General features: G+C 45.7%; 2 protein-coding genes across 2 annotated transcripts in view; both read left to right on the forward strand.

The window, feature by feature from the left end:
- The first annotated feature begins 11 nt into the window (after positions 1-11).
- Positions 12-7,552, forward strand: ECSCR (endothelial cell surface expressed chemotaxis and apoptosis regulator). Its single transcript, XM_025040598.1, has 10 exons — positions 12-72; positions 975-1,052; positions 3,281-3,325; positions 3,840-3,899; positions 4,389-4,526; positions 5,604-5,717; positions 6,098-6,196; positions 6,415-6,451; positions 7,102-7,198; positions 7,365-7,552. The coding sequence occupies exons 1-10, from the start codon at positions 12-14 to the stop codon at positions 7,371-7,373; spliced, it is 738 nt and encodes a 245-aa protein (XP_024896366.1). The 3' UTR covers positions 7,374-7,552.
- Positions 7,553-12,473: 4,921 nt separating this feature from the next.
- The window catches only part of DNAJC18 (DnaJ heat shock protein family (Hsp40) member C18), a 20,524-nt gene continuing 17,161 nt past the window's right edge, over positions 12,474-15,836 (forward strand). Inside the window, exons 1-2 of the mRNA XM_006923046.3 lie at positions 12,474-12,589; positions 14,232-14,418. Coding sequence (XP_006923108.1) covers positions 12,550-12,589; positions 14,232-14,418 — 227 coding nt within the window. The 5' untranslated portion in view covers positions 12,474-12,549. The remainder of the gene's footprint in view (positions 12,590-14,231; positions 14,419-15,836) is intronic.

The raw sequence follows: 15,836 nt of genomic DNA on the forward strand, positions 1-15,836 counted from the left end.
ACCCAGCTGACATGGGGGCTGTCAGAGCACAGCAGTTGTGCTGGGCGATCCTCGGCTTCCTCCTACTCCAAGGTAAGAGGCACGTGCCACCCTCCTTCAGCAGTTCCTCTCCTGGACTGGCAGTCCTGAGAGACTGTCCCTCCTTTGGGACACAGACCACACATGCTCTCCATCCAGAGCTGTGCCCAAGGGAAATTCCAGAAGCTTTCTGTGAAGGGGATCATTTGGATTGGGAGATGGTCATTACTAGGCAAGGGTAAAATAGCATATGGTTAAACCTTTCTGTGGGAAAATTTCCAGGGTGTATTGGAACCCCCCCACACCAGAGGCTGGCCTCCAGAAATGCTGAAAGTAACTGTCTTGGTGTGGGACTGAGTCCTGGAAGCTCCTCTCAGGGTGTTCTAGCATAAAATTGTCTGTACCTTGGTGATCTTTTCTCTTCTTTCATATGGACAGTAACAACCTGGGGATTCTAAATATTGACTTTAAGCTCATATCACAGCAAGAGGGAGTTGGGTTAGAGACAAAGAACTGTTTGCCAAAGAGGATGTACACAGCATCCTCACTCAGGGGCCTAGAGGAGAGGAGAGGACATGGAAACCCCTCTCAGACAGGGGGTCAAGAAGCAGCTCATAAGGGGTCCTCTAATTAGGGAGCAGTTGCTGGGAACCATGAGAAATCCAGGAGATTCTGACTCACAGGGCAGAGACTTCCCTTTGGTCATCCCTTCCCCACCCCCACCTCACCCTCCCCCAGTCTTCTGTGGAAGATTCATGAACCTGTGCTCAAAGCAGCACAAGAGAGTGTAAGAGTGCTCAGATAGGGAGGGAGGATGGATCTTTTTTGATGATAGGTGAGATGGCCTGAGTACCAGAAGACTCTGCCTCCTGGAGGAGTCAGATATTTCTCTAAAAGTCCATGGGCTGGAAGTAAAACTCTGATCACCCTCATCCCACTACCACCTCCTCTTCCAGGAGGAGAGAGTCACATATTTGATCTGGGGCTGGGGGACCAGGCTGTTGTAGAAACTGCAGAAATGGCAGAGATTAAAGGTGAGACTCATGAGGTAGAATTTTCACAGGTCTAGGCTTCTCCCAGCTTTCCTACTCACTGCCCTGTCGTGGGCAAGTGCCAGGGCTAGGAATGCCCCCCTGTAAACGCTACCTAAGCCATGCTCACTGCTTGAGTTTCCTAACTTCTCACCCTAATATCTCAGGGCATTTATCATCTCCTTCATTTCGGTGGGCTGAGAAATCCTTTTGAGGATATTTACTCCCACGAAGGGACTTGACAATGGATATACAAAGTCAGGGCAGACTTGAGACGGAGGATTTGAGAGAATGGCGCAAAAATTTAAATGTCTAGCATTTATTGAGTGTGTACTATCTGTCAGGCACTGAAATAAGTACTTTATATGCATTTTCTTTTCCTCACAACCACTTATGGGGTACTAAAATCACTTGCATTTTAAGGAAGAGAAAACTAAGGCCCAGGTCAGTAAGTGACAGAGTTAGGATTTGAACTTGAGCCTATCAGACTCCAAAATCCATGATTTTAATTACTAAATTATGCTGCTGAGGAAAATTGGGTGGTTGTGGTGATGGAGGGGGAAGGAGAGAGAGGCTAGACACAAATAAAGCAGGTAGAGATTAGAGAGGAGAGACAGGAAAATAAGAAATGCCGTTGGCCAACGTTCTTTGGGTATCTGCGTGCCCAGTGGTCAGAGACACCCAGTCTATAGGAACAGATGCTCCCTAAATCTCTCCTCTGCTCACAGAGGAATATACTGGTGTCAAAAAGTTCCAGTAGCGGGAGGGAGCAGAAGACAAAGAGTAGGCTACTGGGGTTTGGAGCTTGTGACTTTAGAATTCCTTTTAAGACACTAGTTTTGTTTCTAAATAAATGCAGGAAGGCAGTGCACTGTGCCCTCCCACTAAAAACTAAAGTTATAACCTTATGGAGCTTAGACAGTACCTTAGATATGCTTGATCAATAACTGACAGATGTTTTCAGGACATATCTTGGATTGAAAGGATCATTCTCTAGTTTGGGTCCCTTATAAGTTTAAACTCCCCTTTTGACCACCCACCCAATGAGGGAATGGGGTTACCAGAGATGGTAACCTGAAAAAACGTGGTCCAGGGTCTGGGCAAGCTGGGGCTTGGAAACAATTAATTCTACACTATCCAAGTGATAGCCGCATGGAGGAAGGCAATGGCTAAAGAAAATAAACAGACCAGCAGGCTGCCACAGGCTGGGTTGGCCCCTGGCCTCCGTTTATCCCGATCAGGTTTGGTGCTTCCCTGATGATGAGGGGCCGAGGGAGCAGGAGGGCCAGGCCAGTGGCTGAGGTCCCAGCTAGAGTGGAAGGACGGGAACCCAGCTGGGCGGCTCCACTTCCCCACGTTGTTTTCCTTTCACATTGTTCACAGGTTTCAAGAATGATTTCATTGTGGAAAATGAGCAAACACAACCCGACCTTTGAGGTCCCACACACACAGGGGACACATATATGGGCACACAAGCACACACACACACACACACACACATATCTGCATGCAGGTCAGCAGGCATACACATGCACTTACAAAAAAATCTAATGAGGGCTTCTCACTGGGGCCTTCTAGTAACTGACTCCTCCCTGGGTTTGGCCAACAACGACCATTTCTGAGTAGCCTCTGTCTATGAGAATAAATTGGTCACTCATTCTAGAGTTTCCCTGCCTCCTGCATATAGCTCAGAAGTTGCTCCCTGTGTAGGGCCCTACCTCCAGCTGGAGGAGGACAGAGAGAAAGTCCAGATATCAACCCCTATTCCTAACTCCATCTTATTCACCACATCTTTCCATCTCTTCCCTTGGGGCGGGGTCAGGAGTACAATATTCACAGGGGAAAATGGATAGCTCAATGCTAATATAGAGAGAACATTAGCCTAGACACCTGGAGTCCTTGTATGGACTTGGCAGGTCACTGGCCCTCTGTCCTTGAATATATCACTAGTTTGAAATAATCTTCCCCTGACCTGTGTCAGGTTGATATAAAACCCATGTGATATTGAAGAGACAGGAAAGGGCTCTAGGACACTGGATCATGAGGTGGTGGTAATGGTGCTATTCAGTCACAGTCTCAGAGGAAGACAGACCTGTGAGCTGCAGACACATCCTTTAGTCCTCTGTTAGCACAGGAGGCTGAGAAAGCCAAAAGACCTGGGTTCTTCTGTGGGCTCTGTGCAGGGCGGAGACTCACGAAGCTAGTCTGCAGTGCTTTGCTTTCTCTTGCAGGCCACACCTACCAGCTCACAACAGAGCAGCCCTCTAACTCTCAAGGTAAGACCAAACGCACAGGCCTCCTCCACCATTTAGGTCTGGGAGCTTAAGAAGGAGAGGAGCTCTCAGCCGTTTTGCACTGATTAGGGCTGGGCCAGAGCTCTCAGGACATCTAAGGCTGAGCTCACCTAGGGACATTTTTCAGCTTGGCTAGTCTAACATGGCTTGAAAGAGGAGAAAGATGAATGGCTGCAGGTGGAAGGTGGGATAGGAAGAAATACTAGAAAACACCAGCTACAGGGAAGGAGAGAGGAAGATAGAACAATAGGAGGCAGCAAACCCTCAGCCTCAGATGATCTGTTCCAGGAGCCTTCAGTTCAAGTCTGACCACAGAGCCAACTTCTCCCAGCACAGGTGAGTGTGGTTGCCAAAGGGCCTATCCCTGCCCCCTCCCCAGCCCTCTGCCCAGCCCCTCAGGCTTACCTAGAGCCCAAGCATTCTCATGTGGGTGAGGGAGTGTGGTGTCACCAAACCTGCTCCACCTCCAACTCCCCCTCTGCCTCTGTCTTTTCAGGGGACAGCCCTTCCTCAGAGCCCAACAGCCCAAGCCCTCTGTCCAGCACTGGTACCCCAGGTACTCTGCCACTCAGACTACAAATGCCATCCAGGGAGGGCCCAATGAGGAAGCAGACACAGTTTCTGCTCTAAAGGAGAATATAGACTAGTAGGGAAACAGGCAAGTAAAGAGGATGTCACATTGACAAGTAAAAAGCAAGGTAAGAAGGGTGGTGTTGGGCATAAGCAGAAGGTGCTGTAGGAATCCAGACAAATGTTAACCATTTCAGACTTGGGGGCCAGGAAGGACATCCCAGAGTGACTGAGTGCTGAAACCGAGGCCCAAGAAGGAGTCAACCAGATGAAGATTGTGGGGTAGAGGGTGGCAGGGTATATTCCAGACAGAGGGAACTGCACAGGTAAAGGCCCAGAGGTAAAAGAGAGGAATTAATTCCTCTTCTGGAATTAAAAGCAGTAACGAAAAGGATGATTTTGGACTAAAGAGCCCTCTCTGTGCACATGCTGGCTGAAGCCCTAAGCAGGCCCCTGGCTGCTTCCTAACCCATAGCCACTCCAGAGAAGGCCTCGCAGGTCCCCATGGTAGCCAATAAACCCATGATGCCAAGGTCAAGCACCATGGATGATCACTCCCCGTTCTTGCTGGGCCTGACTCGGCCCCAGCCACAGCAGCACACATCAGGACTTGGTGAGTACCTGCGGCTGGCAGTGAAAAACACTGGGTCATGTCTGGCTGGGTTGCTTCTCCTCTTCAGGGTCCTGCCCGACAATGAGGGGTCTCAAGACCAGGATTCAAATCGGCAGCAACCTGGTTTGAGAGACAATGAGAGAGGTTTGGTGGGGAGTAGAGACAAGGACTTGGGCTTGGTCACAATGAAGGTAGAAAGAGCCTGGACTCGGGACTCATAAAGGCACAGAGAGGGAAAGGGAGGGTTAGGAGAATCCAAAATGATGGAAAGGAAGACAGAAAGGTTAAGGAAGGGCTACATGCTTCTCAGGGTAGGCTGGCCTTCACCCAGCAGCCTGGGAGAAGAGCTAAGTGGGGGTAGATACCCTCCATCTTGGCCCTGCTGTTTCATGGCACAAGTACAGGTGTCCCAAGCAGGGGCAGCAGCAGTGGCAGCACAGGCAGAGTTATGTCCTGTCTGTGCTCACAACGAACAGCACTTGACCCTTCCTCTCATCCTACCCTTTGGCTCTGGGATTTATTTATACTCCCAGACTTATTTGGGAGGGGCATGAGGTCAAGGAAATGAAACAGCAATCAGGCCTGCAGTACGAGTTGAAGAGGGGAAGAGATGCATGACCAAACCACTTTTTAAGAGGGCCAGAAACTGTGCCCCTTAGCTAGCAGTCTGGCTCGTTAGATCAGTGCCTAGGGACAAACATCTAGTGTCCTTCTTCCCTCTCACTTAGACCCTTGGTGAAACAGATGGCCCTACCTTGCCCAGGGACTCCCTATCTCCGCAGCATAAATCTCTTTCCTATGGGCTCCAAGGGGGTGGTGAGAAGAGCACAAGGAGGGAAGCATCCTGAACTTTCCGGAGTCCTCTTTAAATAGTAACACGAGCAACAAGTAATGCTAGTCACGTGATCCCATGTCACTCATGTCCGACATCCATCCTCATGGGATCTGGTTGGAGGGGCAGGGTAGAAACATGAGTTCTCTGCAGTTCTTTACCTGGTAGAAGCTTGAGGGGAACTAGCTCTGTCTGATAGGTTGTGTCAGTCCCTTCTCTGATGCACCCATCCCACTTCATTTTAGGCACCTCTCAAAATGTTACTCCCAAATCAGCCACCATGAGCCTGAGAACAAGAGAAGACTCCACCATCTTGGCCAGCCCTACATCAGAGACGGTGCTCACTGTGGCCGCATTTGGTGAGAGGGAAGAGAAGGCGGGGCATGGCAGGGATCCCACCTCTGAACTGACTTAAATTCTGGGTCTAGAAATCTCACCCATTTGTGCTAGGAGGGTTTGGCTGATGAAGAAGGCTCTGGTAGGAAAGAACTGACTTTCTGGTCAGTTCTTTTGGGCTCTTCTGGGTTTCCATGTTCTTATGAGAGGATGGGGCAGGGCTGCAGAGCCCACTCTGGCCAGGGCAGCAGGCTGGGAACTCATTCACTCCGCAGAGAAGGGGGGTTTAATTTGCTCTGGAACCTATCTACACAGCACTTATCTGGGAAGAGAATTTGAACTCCTGTTACCCTCTTTATCCCCTCTTCTACCTCCCCTTCACCCCATCCTTTTCCCTGTTCAGGTGTTATCAGCTTCATTGTCATCCTGGTGGTTGTGGTGATCGTCCTAGTCAGTGTGGTCAGTCTAAGGTTTAAGTGTCGGAAGAACAAAGAGTCTGAAGGTACATGCCTGGACCTCAGGGCTCCCCTTTGCCCCTCTCTGCTGAGGAATCCAGAGCTAGATTCTAGGACTGACACCCAGCCTAGAGTTGAGGGAAAGAATGGCACATCAGCACCACTAGATAAAGTGGGAGGGCCCACTTGGGTGGGTTTTGAGGGGCGAGTTGGGCTTCCCAGTTATAGTATGTGACTCCCAATCTGTGCCTTTGGATTTTTACAGATCCCCAGAAACCTGGGAGTTCAGGGCTATCTGAAAGGTAAGACTGTCAGAGGTGTAGCAGGACTGACCTCTCAGTCACCCATTCCAAAAGAGAATCAACACTTCCTGCCTTCTACACACTCAGGGAATCCTGACACCCTCCACTGAGGCCAGGGCTAGGGGTGGCCAGGATAGCGGGGGTACCTGAAAGGAAGCAATCAGTTGACGGGAGAGGGACTGGAACTCTTAAGTCCCAAAGCTAAGCCCCTATAACCGCTTCATGAAAAGTGTAGAAATTTAGACTCTAATATACTCCTTAAATAAGAAGATATTTATTTAAGGAACCACTTATTGAATACCCTGTATGTGCCAAGCCCTGTGGTAGATATCTTGTAATATTATCTCAAATTCTTAGAGCAATTCTTCAAGGCAGATCTTACTGCATTTTATACATTTAAAAACCAAGACTTAAAAGACCAGGTTGTAACTTGGTCAAAATCACACAAGTAGTAGGTAGTAAAATAAAGATTTAAATACAAGTCTTTGGGGCCTCAAAGCATACTCTCATTCCATTACGTTCCACCACAAAAATATAGGTTTATCAAAACAAAGGTCTAAATTTCGACAACCCTACCACAGTTCCTTGACCCCTACATTGCTCTCCCACTCATCTTCTCCATAACCCATGTTCTCCCTTCCTATCCCTAGCTGCTCGACAGCCAATGGAGAGAAAGACAGCATCACCCTCATCTCCATGAAGAATATCAACATGAATAACAGCAAAGGATGTCCCTCAGCAGAGAAGGTGCATTTTTCCTGGTTCCCTCCAACTTTCCATCTCCTCCTCTCTTTAGGCTTTTGCTCCTTATCTGGAAAGGAGATACTTTCAAAGACCCAGGCTCTTCTCTCCCCTTTCCTACACTACCATTCCCAAGAAGTTCACCCTTCCTCATTATGTATTTATTTCACAGGTTCTTTAAAAGTGATCTGGGGTCCCCACGAGTCCGAGGATGATATGGCTGCCCTGTGACTATTAGGAGGAAGGCGATGGGATCAGGAGAGGCAATGAACCACATATAAATTATTTTATTATTTCACATCTACTCCCAGATCTAAAGGACACTAGCATTCCTCTAGATCTGGGAGCAAACTACCAACATGAGAGACTCTTGCCCATATGGACAGCCACTCTAGAAACACGACCTGCTCCTCCTACCTTCTCAAAGTCACAGGAAGGAGGAGTCTATAGAGCTGGAGCAAGGAAAAATGACAAGGTGGATTGGTCCTTTCTACTTTGCATTAAAATTATTTTCTGGCCTGCAGTCTCATTTCTTTCACGGTCTATGTTCCTATGTGTATTTCTTAACAGTCTTCTAGCAGCTTTAGGGACTCTTTTTCTAGGCAAGGCATGTATGCAAGTCTCTGCCCCTGTGGAAAGCTCTCTCAGAGACCTGGGAGGTGGAGAGAACTTTTTGTAAGGCCTGACTCGGTTCACCTGGTTTATTAAATAGGAATGAGAGGAGAAAAAAGGAGCTGTAAACAATGACCAGTCGTCACCAGTAAAGAAGTTTTAAATTTGAAGAGTGAGAACAGGAGGCACAATGCATTCTGATAGGAAACTGGAGTGGTGAGAGCTGAATACTACGAGGGCAAATGTCCTCTGCCTGCCCCCGGGTAGACATACCTTGCAGTGGTCCTTGCTGTTGGGATAATGCTGGAAAGGTCTGGAGAAAGGATAGGTCTGTGACTTCATAAACGAGAGACCCACTCACTTTACTCCATACAACCATTATCTTTGTGTCTTAGAAAAAGAATAAAGAATCACAAATACTATAAAGTCATTTAAAGAGAAGAAGGAAAAGAAAGCAGTTATCTATTTCTTGGTAATGTCTACCACGACACTGGTTTGGAAATGAATACTGGTTGGGGACAGTCAATGGAAGAGGCATCAGTGTATGTGTGCATGGAGTGTTTAACTTTATAAGCACCTGCTAGCTGGCAGTTTAGAATACAGGGAGAACAGAGATTACCCATTCTGAAGCTACAATATGCTATTTTCTTCTGGATTTAGATTCTGCAAGGTGCCATAAGAGAGAAAGCTTAGAACAAAAAATTTTACTCTCTCTGTCTCATTGAAACAATTCAAGTAGACTGAAGAAACCTACTGGATTCTAAAATCCTCTAGGGCAGGGCCCATAATCTCAGGTCTGTAGCTCCTATGTGGTACACCATGCCCAGCATATCAGAGGTCATGAACACTGGCTCTTGAGTGCAGGAAATATAATCATAAGGCCAGGCTCTGACACAGACTCGCGGCTTGATTTTGGAAAAATCACTACCCATCTCTGAGCCTGTTTTCTTACTTTTAAAGTGAGATAGTTGGACTATTTGCTTTCACTGTCTTTTCTGGTTCTTATATTCTATAGTTATATAAACTCTAGATGTAGTAAAAAAAAGAACAATCTTTTAAGTAGAGAGTGCTCTGTGTGGGAGCCAGAGTCAAGTCTTAGGTGACTCTGGGCAAGTCTTTTACATTCTCTGGACTTAGATTTCCCCATGTATTAATGTGTATAACAGGAAGAATAATCCCTACCTGGCCCCGTCTACCTCACTTAGCTATTTGAAAGGTAAAATGGAATAGTAAATGCAGAGATACTTAGGAAGTAAAAGTACTAATTAACAATTGTAGCAGAAAACGTGTACTACTACCTAGGTCCCTCTTCAGGATCAAGGCACTTGTTCCCCAGCTGCTGCTGAGGACTCATATAGCTGGTTGATGACTGGTTGATGGGGGTGGGGTAGGGGATGAAGACCCGGACCTCTTGCCTCAATTACTCCCTCTGTCCCAATCCTGCTTCCCCTATGACTCACAGCTGGTGTTCCCGGGAGCACTCACCAATAAAGCTTCAACATACAAATCTCAGCGTCTCAGAGTCTGTTTCCTGGATCACCCGACCTATGACAGCACTACTACGGCATTTCAAAAAAATAATTGAGATGCATATTTTATTTAAGTCACACTGCAAAAAAGCACATGATTTCTTAGCCAGTTCCAGTACAAAAATTCATTATTGGGATAGAACTCCACAGGCCAGGTGACATAACAATGTCTAGAAATACCGGGTTCTGTTTTAATTGTTATTCTGACTGCCATGGGCACTAAGTTCAACTGCTCATCACACTGGACTAATTAGTTCAAGGACATGGGTTTCATTCTAGGTAACTCAGTTGGCGTCTCCAGTATAAGGCCACGAACTTCTCCTGACTCTGGACAATGTCCTACAAATACAAGCTGTTAGTCATAGGTATTTATATGTGTGGGAGAGCGGGTAAACTGGTATTAATATGAAATTTAAAGTCCCTTACCCTGAGAATGACACTGCAGTACCATATTAGCAATGTTGATTTTCTGGTTGCTAAATAACTATGCTTTGGGAAGGGGTTGAAGATGAATTCACTAAATGCTGAATTCTGCTCTCTGGCAAACTATGTGAAAGGGGGTTCTGATGGAGGATCCTACTATTTATGCAAATATAAGACCCCACCTCTGACAGGAAATCCGAGTGCAGCCTTCTGCAGCCCTTGAATCTTCCCTGAGATCAAACCTTTTCTTTGATGTCTAGACAACAGGATGGTAACCATTTACAAGACAGCTTCCTCCTTGTTCTGACTCAGGACTACATGGCCCCAAAGCAGGAACAGGTGTGGCAGGTGGGGCAGGATAGGATGGTTGCTGTAGAGTGTCTTTCTCTTACTCCCCACTCCCACCCTCCACCCCCCACCCCGCTCCTATGGGAGAGCAACCAGCAAACCAGCTAAGGTGCACAGGCCCAGCTGGACAGAGGGATCATTTACTCAGTATGTTTCTTCCAGAGGTGGGTGGGGCAGCTTCTCAATCATATAGGGCACAGAGCAAACCTAAGTATCATCAGCAAAAATTCACTACAGTTTAACAAGTATTTCTAAAAGTAAGTAGAGAAAACTAACAGATCTGAGGCTGGCTCTAGGTAAAGTGTTTAGTGGACAAAGAATCACGGCAGGCTCTTGGCCCAGTTCTTGCACACAATTTTCCAAAGCCAAGCTAGTACTACTTAACTCTACTTGAATCTGCTGTAAAACATTGTGTGGCTCTCTACTCAGCAGTCTCTCCAGGATTTGTGGATGTCCTTTCTCACCTCTTTGAACTTCTTTCTATACCTGCCTCCTTATCTTTGAGAACTGCCTTAGAGATCCCAATTTCCCTTCCCTTATTTCCTTCCAAGTTGCTCTCTCATCTTGTGAGTTACTTTCTCCTGACCACCATCCTGAACACTTTGAGCCCGCAGCTTCCTTTTTACCAAACATAGAGACTGAATTTGACAGTAGGAAATATTTTTCTTGATGTGCTTAAACAAAAACTGGCACAGAAGTGTTCTAAATGTTGAGGTTTAGAGTTCTAAGTTAGTCCTGGTGATAGAGTCATAGAAAAATTCATCCATAAGTGTTCCTTGAGGTGTAAATGAGCTGAAGGGTACATTTACATGGCAATATCTGAGTAGGTTACAATGCTGAAAGTTTTTGTTTTTGTTTTTGTTTTTACTGGTTTAAGAGTAAACGAGTTGTCTAGAAAAGAAAAGTGAAGTTTCAGGGGATGATGGGAAAAGTTGTTGAGGTACCAGACATTTTCAAGAGGCCCCAATTTCCCAAATCTTGTCCAGCGTTCTTGAACCTGGACTCTATTCCTAAGTAGCCCCATAATTCATAGTGACCCTTTTAAATCAAATTACCCACTACAATGCTCTAGACATCACACTCTCAACCAGATACCTCTAACTTTACAGCACTATGACATTTCTGAGTACCTCCAGACCTTAGCCCTGTGCCCCTAGACTCCAAGGCACACCCCACCTTTCCCTTTCCATTTTCTAGAGCAGTATGTCTAGTCTTCCAAAACCACTCAGCCTTCTGTGAGCACAATGATACTCATATATCCCAGGGCCATGACTACAGGGAAGGGATGGAACTGCATACCATTGAAGGCTTGTACCCTTTCAGCTTGTGTCTATGGCTATATATCTCCCCTCTCCACTCCAACTGCCTAAGTAGCTACTGCTTGATACCATAATTGGCATAACTGATTTGGTCTTCCTGGGTAAGAACTCAATGAATTCTAGGTAATTTTTTGTTTGGGGATGAACACGATCATTTTTCACTTTTGCATGTCTGATCTTTGGCCATCCAACTCATCTGCAGGAATGAGTCAGTAAGGACACTGTACCCAGCCACCTATGAAGAATTGCTTTTATTCTTTGCTAAAAGTTTCCACGCAAACCTAAGTAGAGGAAAGCAGGAGTATTTCTTCATTTCCTTTTTATTAATCTCTTAGTCCTGGTCCTTCAGAAAAGAAGGGAATGGGCCAAGAAAATGACTGGGGTGGAAAAGAGGAGAAAAGTCTCAGAAGGGCCCTGGAGTAGGACAGGATGAAGGATAAGGAACAGCAAAGATAGGAAGGAGCTCTAATGCCGGCTCCAATATGTACCAGCCCTCTTCTTCTTTCTCTACCCCCGACCTATAGCGGTCCCTCTAATGACACTGCGCCTAAAAAGTTGGGGGAGGAGGGGCATACCCTGACTGCCCTCTAAACACACAAATCTACGCCACTTTTCTACTTTTCGTGGCTCTTTTTCCCAGGGTTTGGTTCATCTCCAAAACCTGTCTCTGAATCTCTAGCAGGCATTATCATATATTTTAAAACGACATCCTGAGGAGAAAGAGTCATATTGTCAACCTCTAGACTATAGTTTGCAAAGTCTTTCCAGGCAGGATCTTATTGCGCCTTCTTGAATGTCTCCAGTGTTAAGCTGGAGAGAAGCCACTCTCCCTACTCTACAGATTAGGAAAAGCGGCCACGGTTTCCTGCTGTGAGCCACTAACCGCGCCGCAGTTTACTAGCAACAACGCACCTCCACAAGGCTCGCTTCCAAGGGTCGAGCCCCTTACTCCCCTGCATCCCCGATGGGTCCCCTCGCGCGGAGCCTGCCGGGAGTTGTAGTTCAAATGTCCCGCAGCTCCCTAGACTTGGACTACAATGACCAGCATGCCCAGCGCTTCTTGCCCCCATCTCTTTCAGCCTCAGGCGCAAGAGAGGCTCGGCTGACCTGCTGACTAGGAACAGATATGGCAACAACTCTGGGCAGCGGGGAGCGCTGGACGCAAGGTACTAGGTCCTGGGCAGAGGGTCGGACTGAGCGGGGTTCGGCAGAGATCAGAGTTGGGGCTCTTGAAGGCCCGGGAGGACTGAGATGCTGGGCCTGAGGTGAAGGATGGAGGCCTATAAGACGATGCTGAGCCTAAGTAGGGATCCAGATGAGGTGGGGAACCGAACCAGGGGCTGGGATCCAGAAAACAGGAGAGCTGGCTTAAGCAGAGGAACACGCCGAGAGCCCAGTGTCACCCATGAAGACTTGTTGCCTCCGGCCCCCAGCCCCGCCCCGGCCGGTGCCCCGCCCAGGGCCCCGCGGCAGTCAGGCCCCGCCCGCGCCAGGGTGGCTTGGGGGTCAACGGGGTGGTGTGGTCTCCCGCAGCTTGCTTTCCTGGCCCTTATCTTCGCTGACAAACCGGGCCGCCTGACCTTCTGTCTTGGTTTGGTCTTGTCCTTTCAGCTTGCATCAGGACCGATAGGCCGGCCTTTCCCATCCTACAGTCAGGCAAAGAGTATTGATCCAATACCTATTATGTACCCTGCATTATGCTGATCCTGCAGCAGGGATTGACAGACTTGGGGCCCCTGAGCTCACAGAACTCTCTATTCACTGAGGGAGTTTGACAGGTAAACAGCCAGTTACAACACAGGCTAAAGTGCTGGACTAAACACAGCAAGGTCGTATGTTTGGGAAACACACAATGCACCCAACACAGCCTGGGTGTCAGAGAATGCCTTATGGAGAAAGTGTTACCTTTGATTACATAAAGGATGCATTGCAGTTAGGCTGACTCAGAGGAAGAATGTTGCAGGCCGAAGGAACAGCATGTGCAAAGGCACAGGGAAAAGAAAGCATTGCTGATCTGAAAGCAGTTTGGTGTGGCTTGAGCATAGACTATAAAGGAGTATGTGGTAAGAGATGAGGCTAGAGAGTCAGGCTGGGTCCATAATAAGAAATTTGGACAAGGAGCAGTGGATAGTCACTAAGGGATGTTAAGCAAAATAAAGATGTTTTTAAAGCCTTTTCCATATCCTCCAGATAGGGCATGAGTACTGTACCTTCTCTGAGTGGATTGCTATGTCCCTCTTTACATTTTGCAAGCATTATGATTAATTGAATCTTCTCCCTTTAAAGTATAACCTCTCTGTGGTCAGTAGTAGGTCTTATCCATACACTCCTTGATCTATATAACCAAGTGTCTTGTACATATTAGTTCTATAACTATTAGTTTAAAAGAACTGAACTCGCCTCTACTTTAAATCTTAGTGATGGGAGGCAATGCAACAAAAAATATTATTTTTTGAGCAATGTCACTTCTGACCATGGACCACAGAGATCTAGGTTTCCCTGCACTGCACTAAAGGCAAAGTATTGGGCAGATGCCTCTTGAGCCTCTTTTCTGGAGGACACTATTATGCTTCACGTTTCTGGCATTATAAGCTTTTTGTGGTTGCCTCCATATTTTTTGTATTGTTTTTTCAAAGAAGATGTTTGTTTAGTTTCATATGGATGCTTCAAAGTCAGCATAACGTCTGTAGTCTGGCCCTTACACTCACCTGCTCATGCATACAAGCAGCCTCCTAGGTAGCTAAGGCAGGTAGCAAAGTTGATTTGCAGGTCAGACTGAGGCATAATGGAGGGGCTGTTGCTTTGCAGCTTACATTGATGCAATTAGAAGAAACAAATACCCAGAAGACAGACCTCCTGAAAGTCATGACCCCTGTGGTTGCTGTAACTGCATGAAGGCGCAAAAGGAAAAGAAGCCTGAGAATGAGTGGAACCAGACCCGGCAGGGTGAGGGGAGCACCACTTATACTGAGGAACAGCTACTTGGGGTACAAAGGTGAGCCTGTGATGGGATTAATTGAGTGATTTTATGTAGAGTGCCTGGCACGGACAATATGCTATATAAGTATTGATTGATGATGGTGATGACGATGATCATGAATAGCTTCTTGGCCTCAGAGACAAGACTAGGTGGTAGTGGAGTATTAAAGTATCATCTGAGGTATCAGCCCTGCTTCTGCTGTAAGAGAAGCAAGGAAAATCAACTGTATATAATAGACATCTGTACAACATTCCACCCAAAAACAGTAGAATACACTTTCTTCTCAAGTATACATGGAACATTCTCCAGGATAGACCATATGGTAGGCCATAAAACAAGCCTCAATAAATTTGAAAATGTTAAAATGATACAGTATATGTTCTCTGAAATAGAAAACAGAAGGAAATTTGTGAAATTCACAAATGTGAAAATTAAACAACATATTCCTAAATAACAAATAGGTCACAGAAGAAATCACAAGGAAATTTAGAAAATACTTTGAGATGAATGAAAATGAAAACACAACATAGTGAAACATATGAGATGCAGCTAAAGCAATACTTAGAAGGAAATTTATAGCTGTAAATGTTTATATATTTTTTAAAAGATTCCAAGTCAATAACCTAATCTTCCACCTTAAACTAGAAAAAGAAGAGCAAACTGAGTCCAAGCAGCAGAATTACAGAAATAATATAGAGTGGAAAAACAGAATATAGAAAAGCAAACGAGGATGTCAATAAAACCATAAGTTGGTTTTCTTAAAATCCACAGATCGACAAACCTTAACTTAGACTAACCAAGAAAAAAAAAGGAATGAAAGTAGGGACGTTACCACCAATCTTACAAAAAAAATAAAATAAAATAAATGGTATAAGAGAATTCTATAAACAACTGTATGCCAACAAATTAGATAACCTAGATGAAATGGAAAAATTCCTAGGCAGATACAAACTACTGAAACTGATTCAAGAAGAAATAGAAAATCATATAGACCTACAACAAATAGAGATTGAATAAATAATCACAAAACTTTCCATAAAGAAAAGGCCATTCCAGGCAGCTTCACTGGTGAATTCTCTTAAATGTTTGAAGAAGAATTAACTAATCATTTATAAACTATTACAAAAAAATACAAGAGAAGAGAATACTTTCCAACTCATTCTATGAGATCAGAATTACCCTGTAACCAAACCAGACAAAGACATCACAAGAATACTCAATTGTTGACCAAGATCCTTTATGGATGTAGTTCTAGCAATATATAAAAACATATAAAACATATAAAAAGGATTATATACCTTCATCAAGTGGGATTTATCTCAGGAATACAAGGTTGTTGAACAAATGAAAATCAGTCAGTGTAATCATATTAATAAGATAAAGGACAAAAGCCACATGGTCATTGTAATAGGTACAGAAACTTGACAAAATCC

Source organism: Pteropus alecto, unplaced genomic scaffold (genome assembly GCF_000325575.1).
Source record: "Pteropus alecto unplaced genomic scaffold, ASM32557v1 scaffold78, whole genome shotgun sequence".
NCBI lineage: Eukaryota > Metazoa > Chordata > Mammalia > Chiroptera > Pteropodidae > Pteropus > Pteropus alecto.

What these genes read in the sequence shown, in the direction of transcription:
- ECSCR (XM_025040598.1), top strand. Translation starts at nt 12, where the DNA reads ATGGGGGCTGTCAGAGCACAGCAGTTGTGCTGGGCGATCCTCGGCTTC. An exon ending in GCAGCCCTCTAACTCTCAAG is followed by an intron (nt 3,326 to 3,839) that starts GTAAGACCAAAC and finishes CTGTCTTTTCAG; the next exon opens with GGGACAGCCCTTCCTCAGAG. An exon ending in GAAGAACAAAGAGTCTGAAG is followed by an intron (nt 6,197 to 6,414) that starts GTACATGCCTGG and finishes GGATTTTTACAG; the next exon opens with ATCCCCAGAAACCTGGGAGT.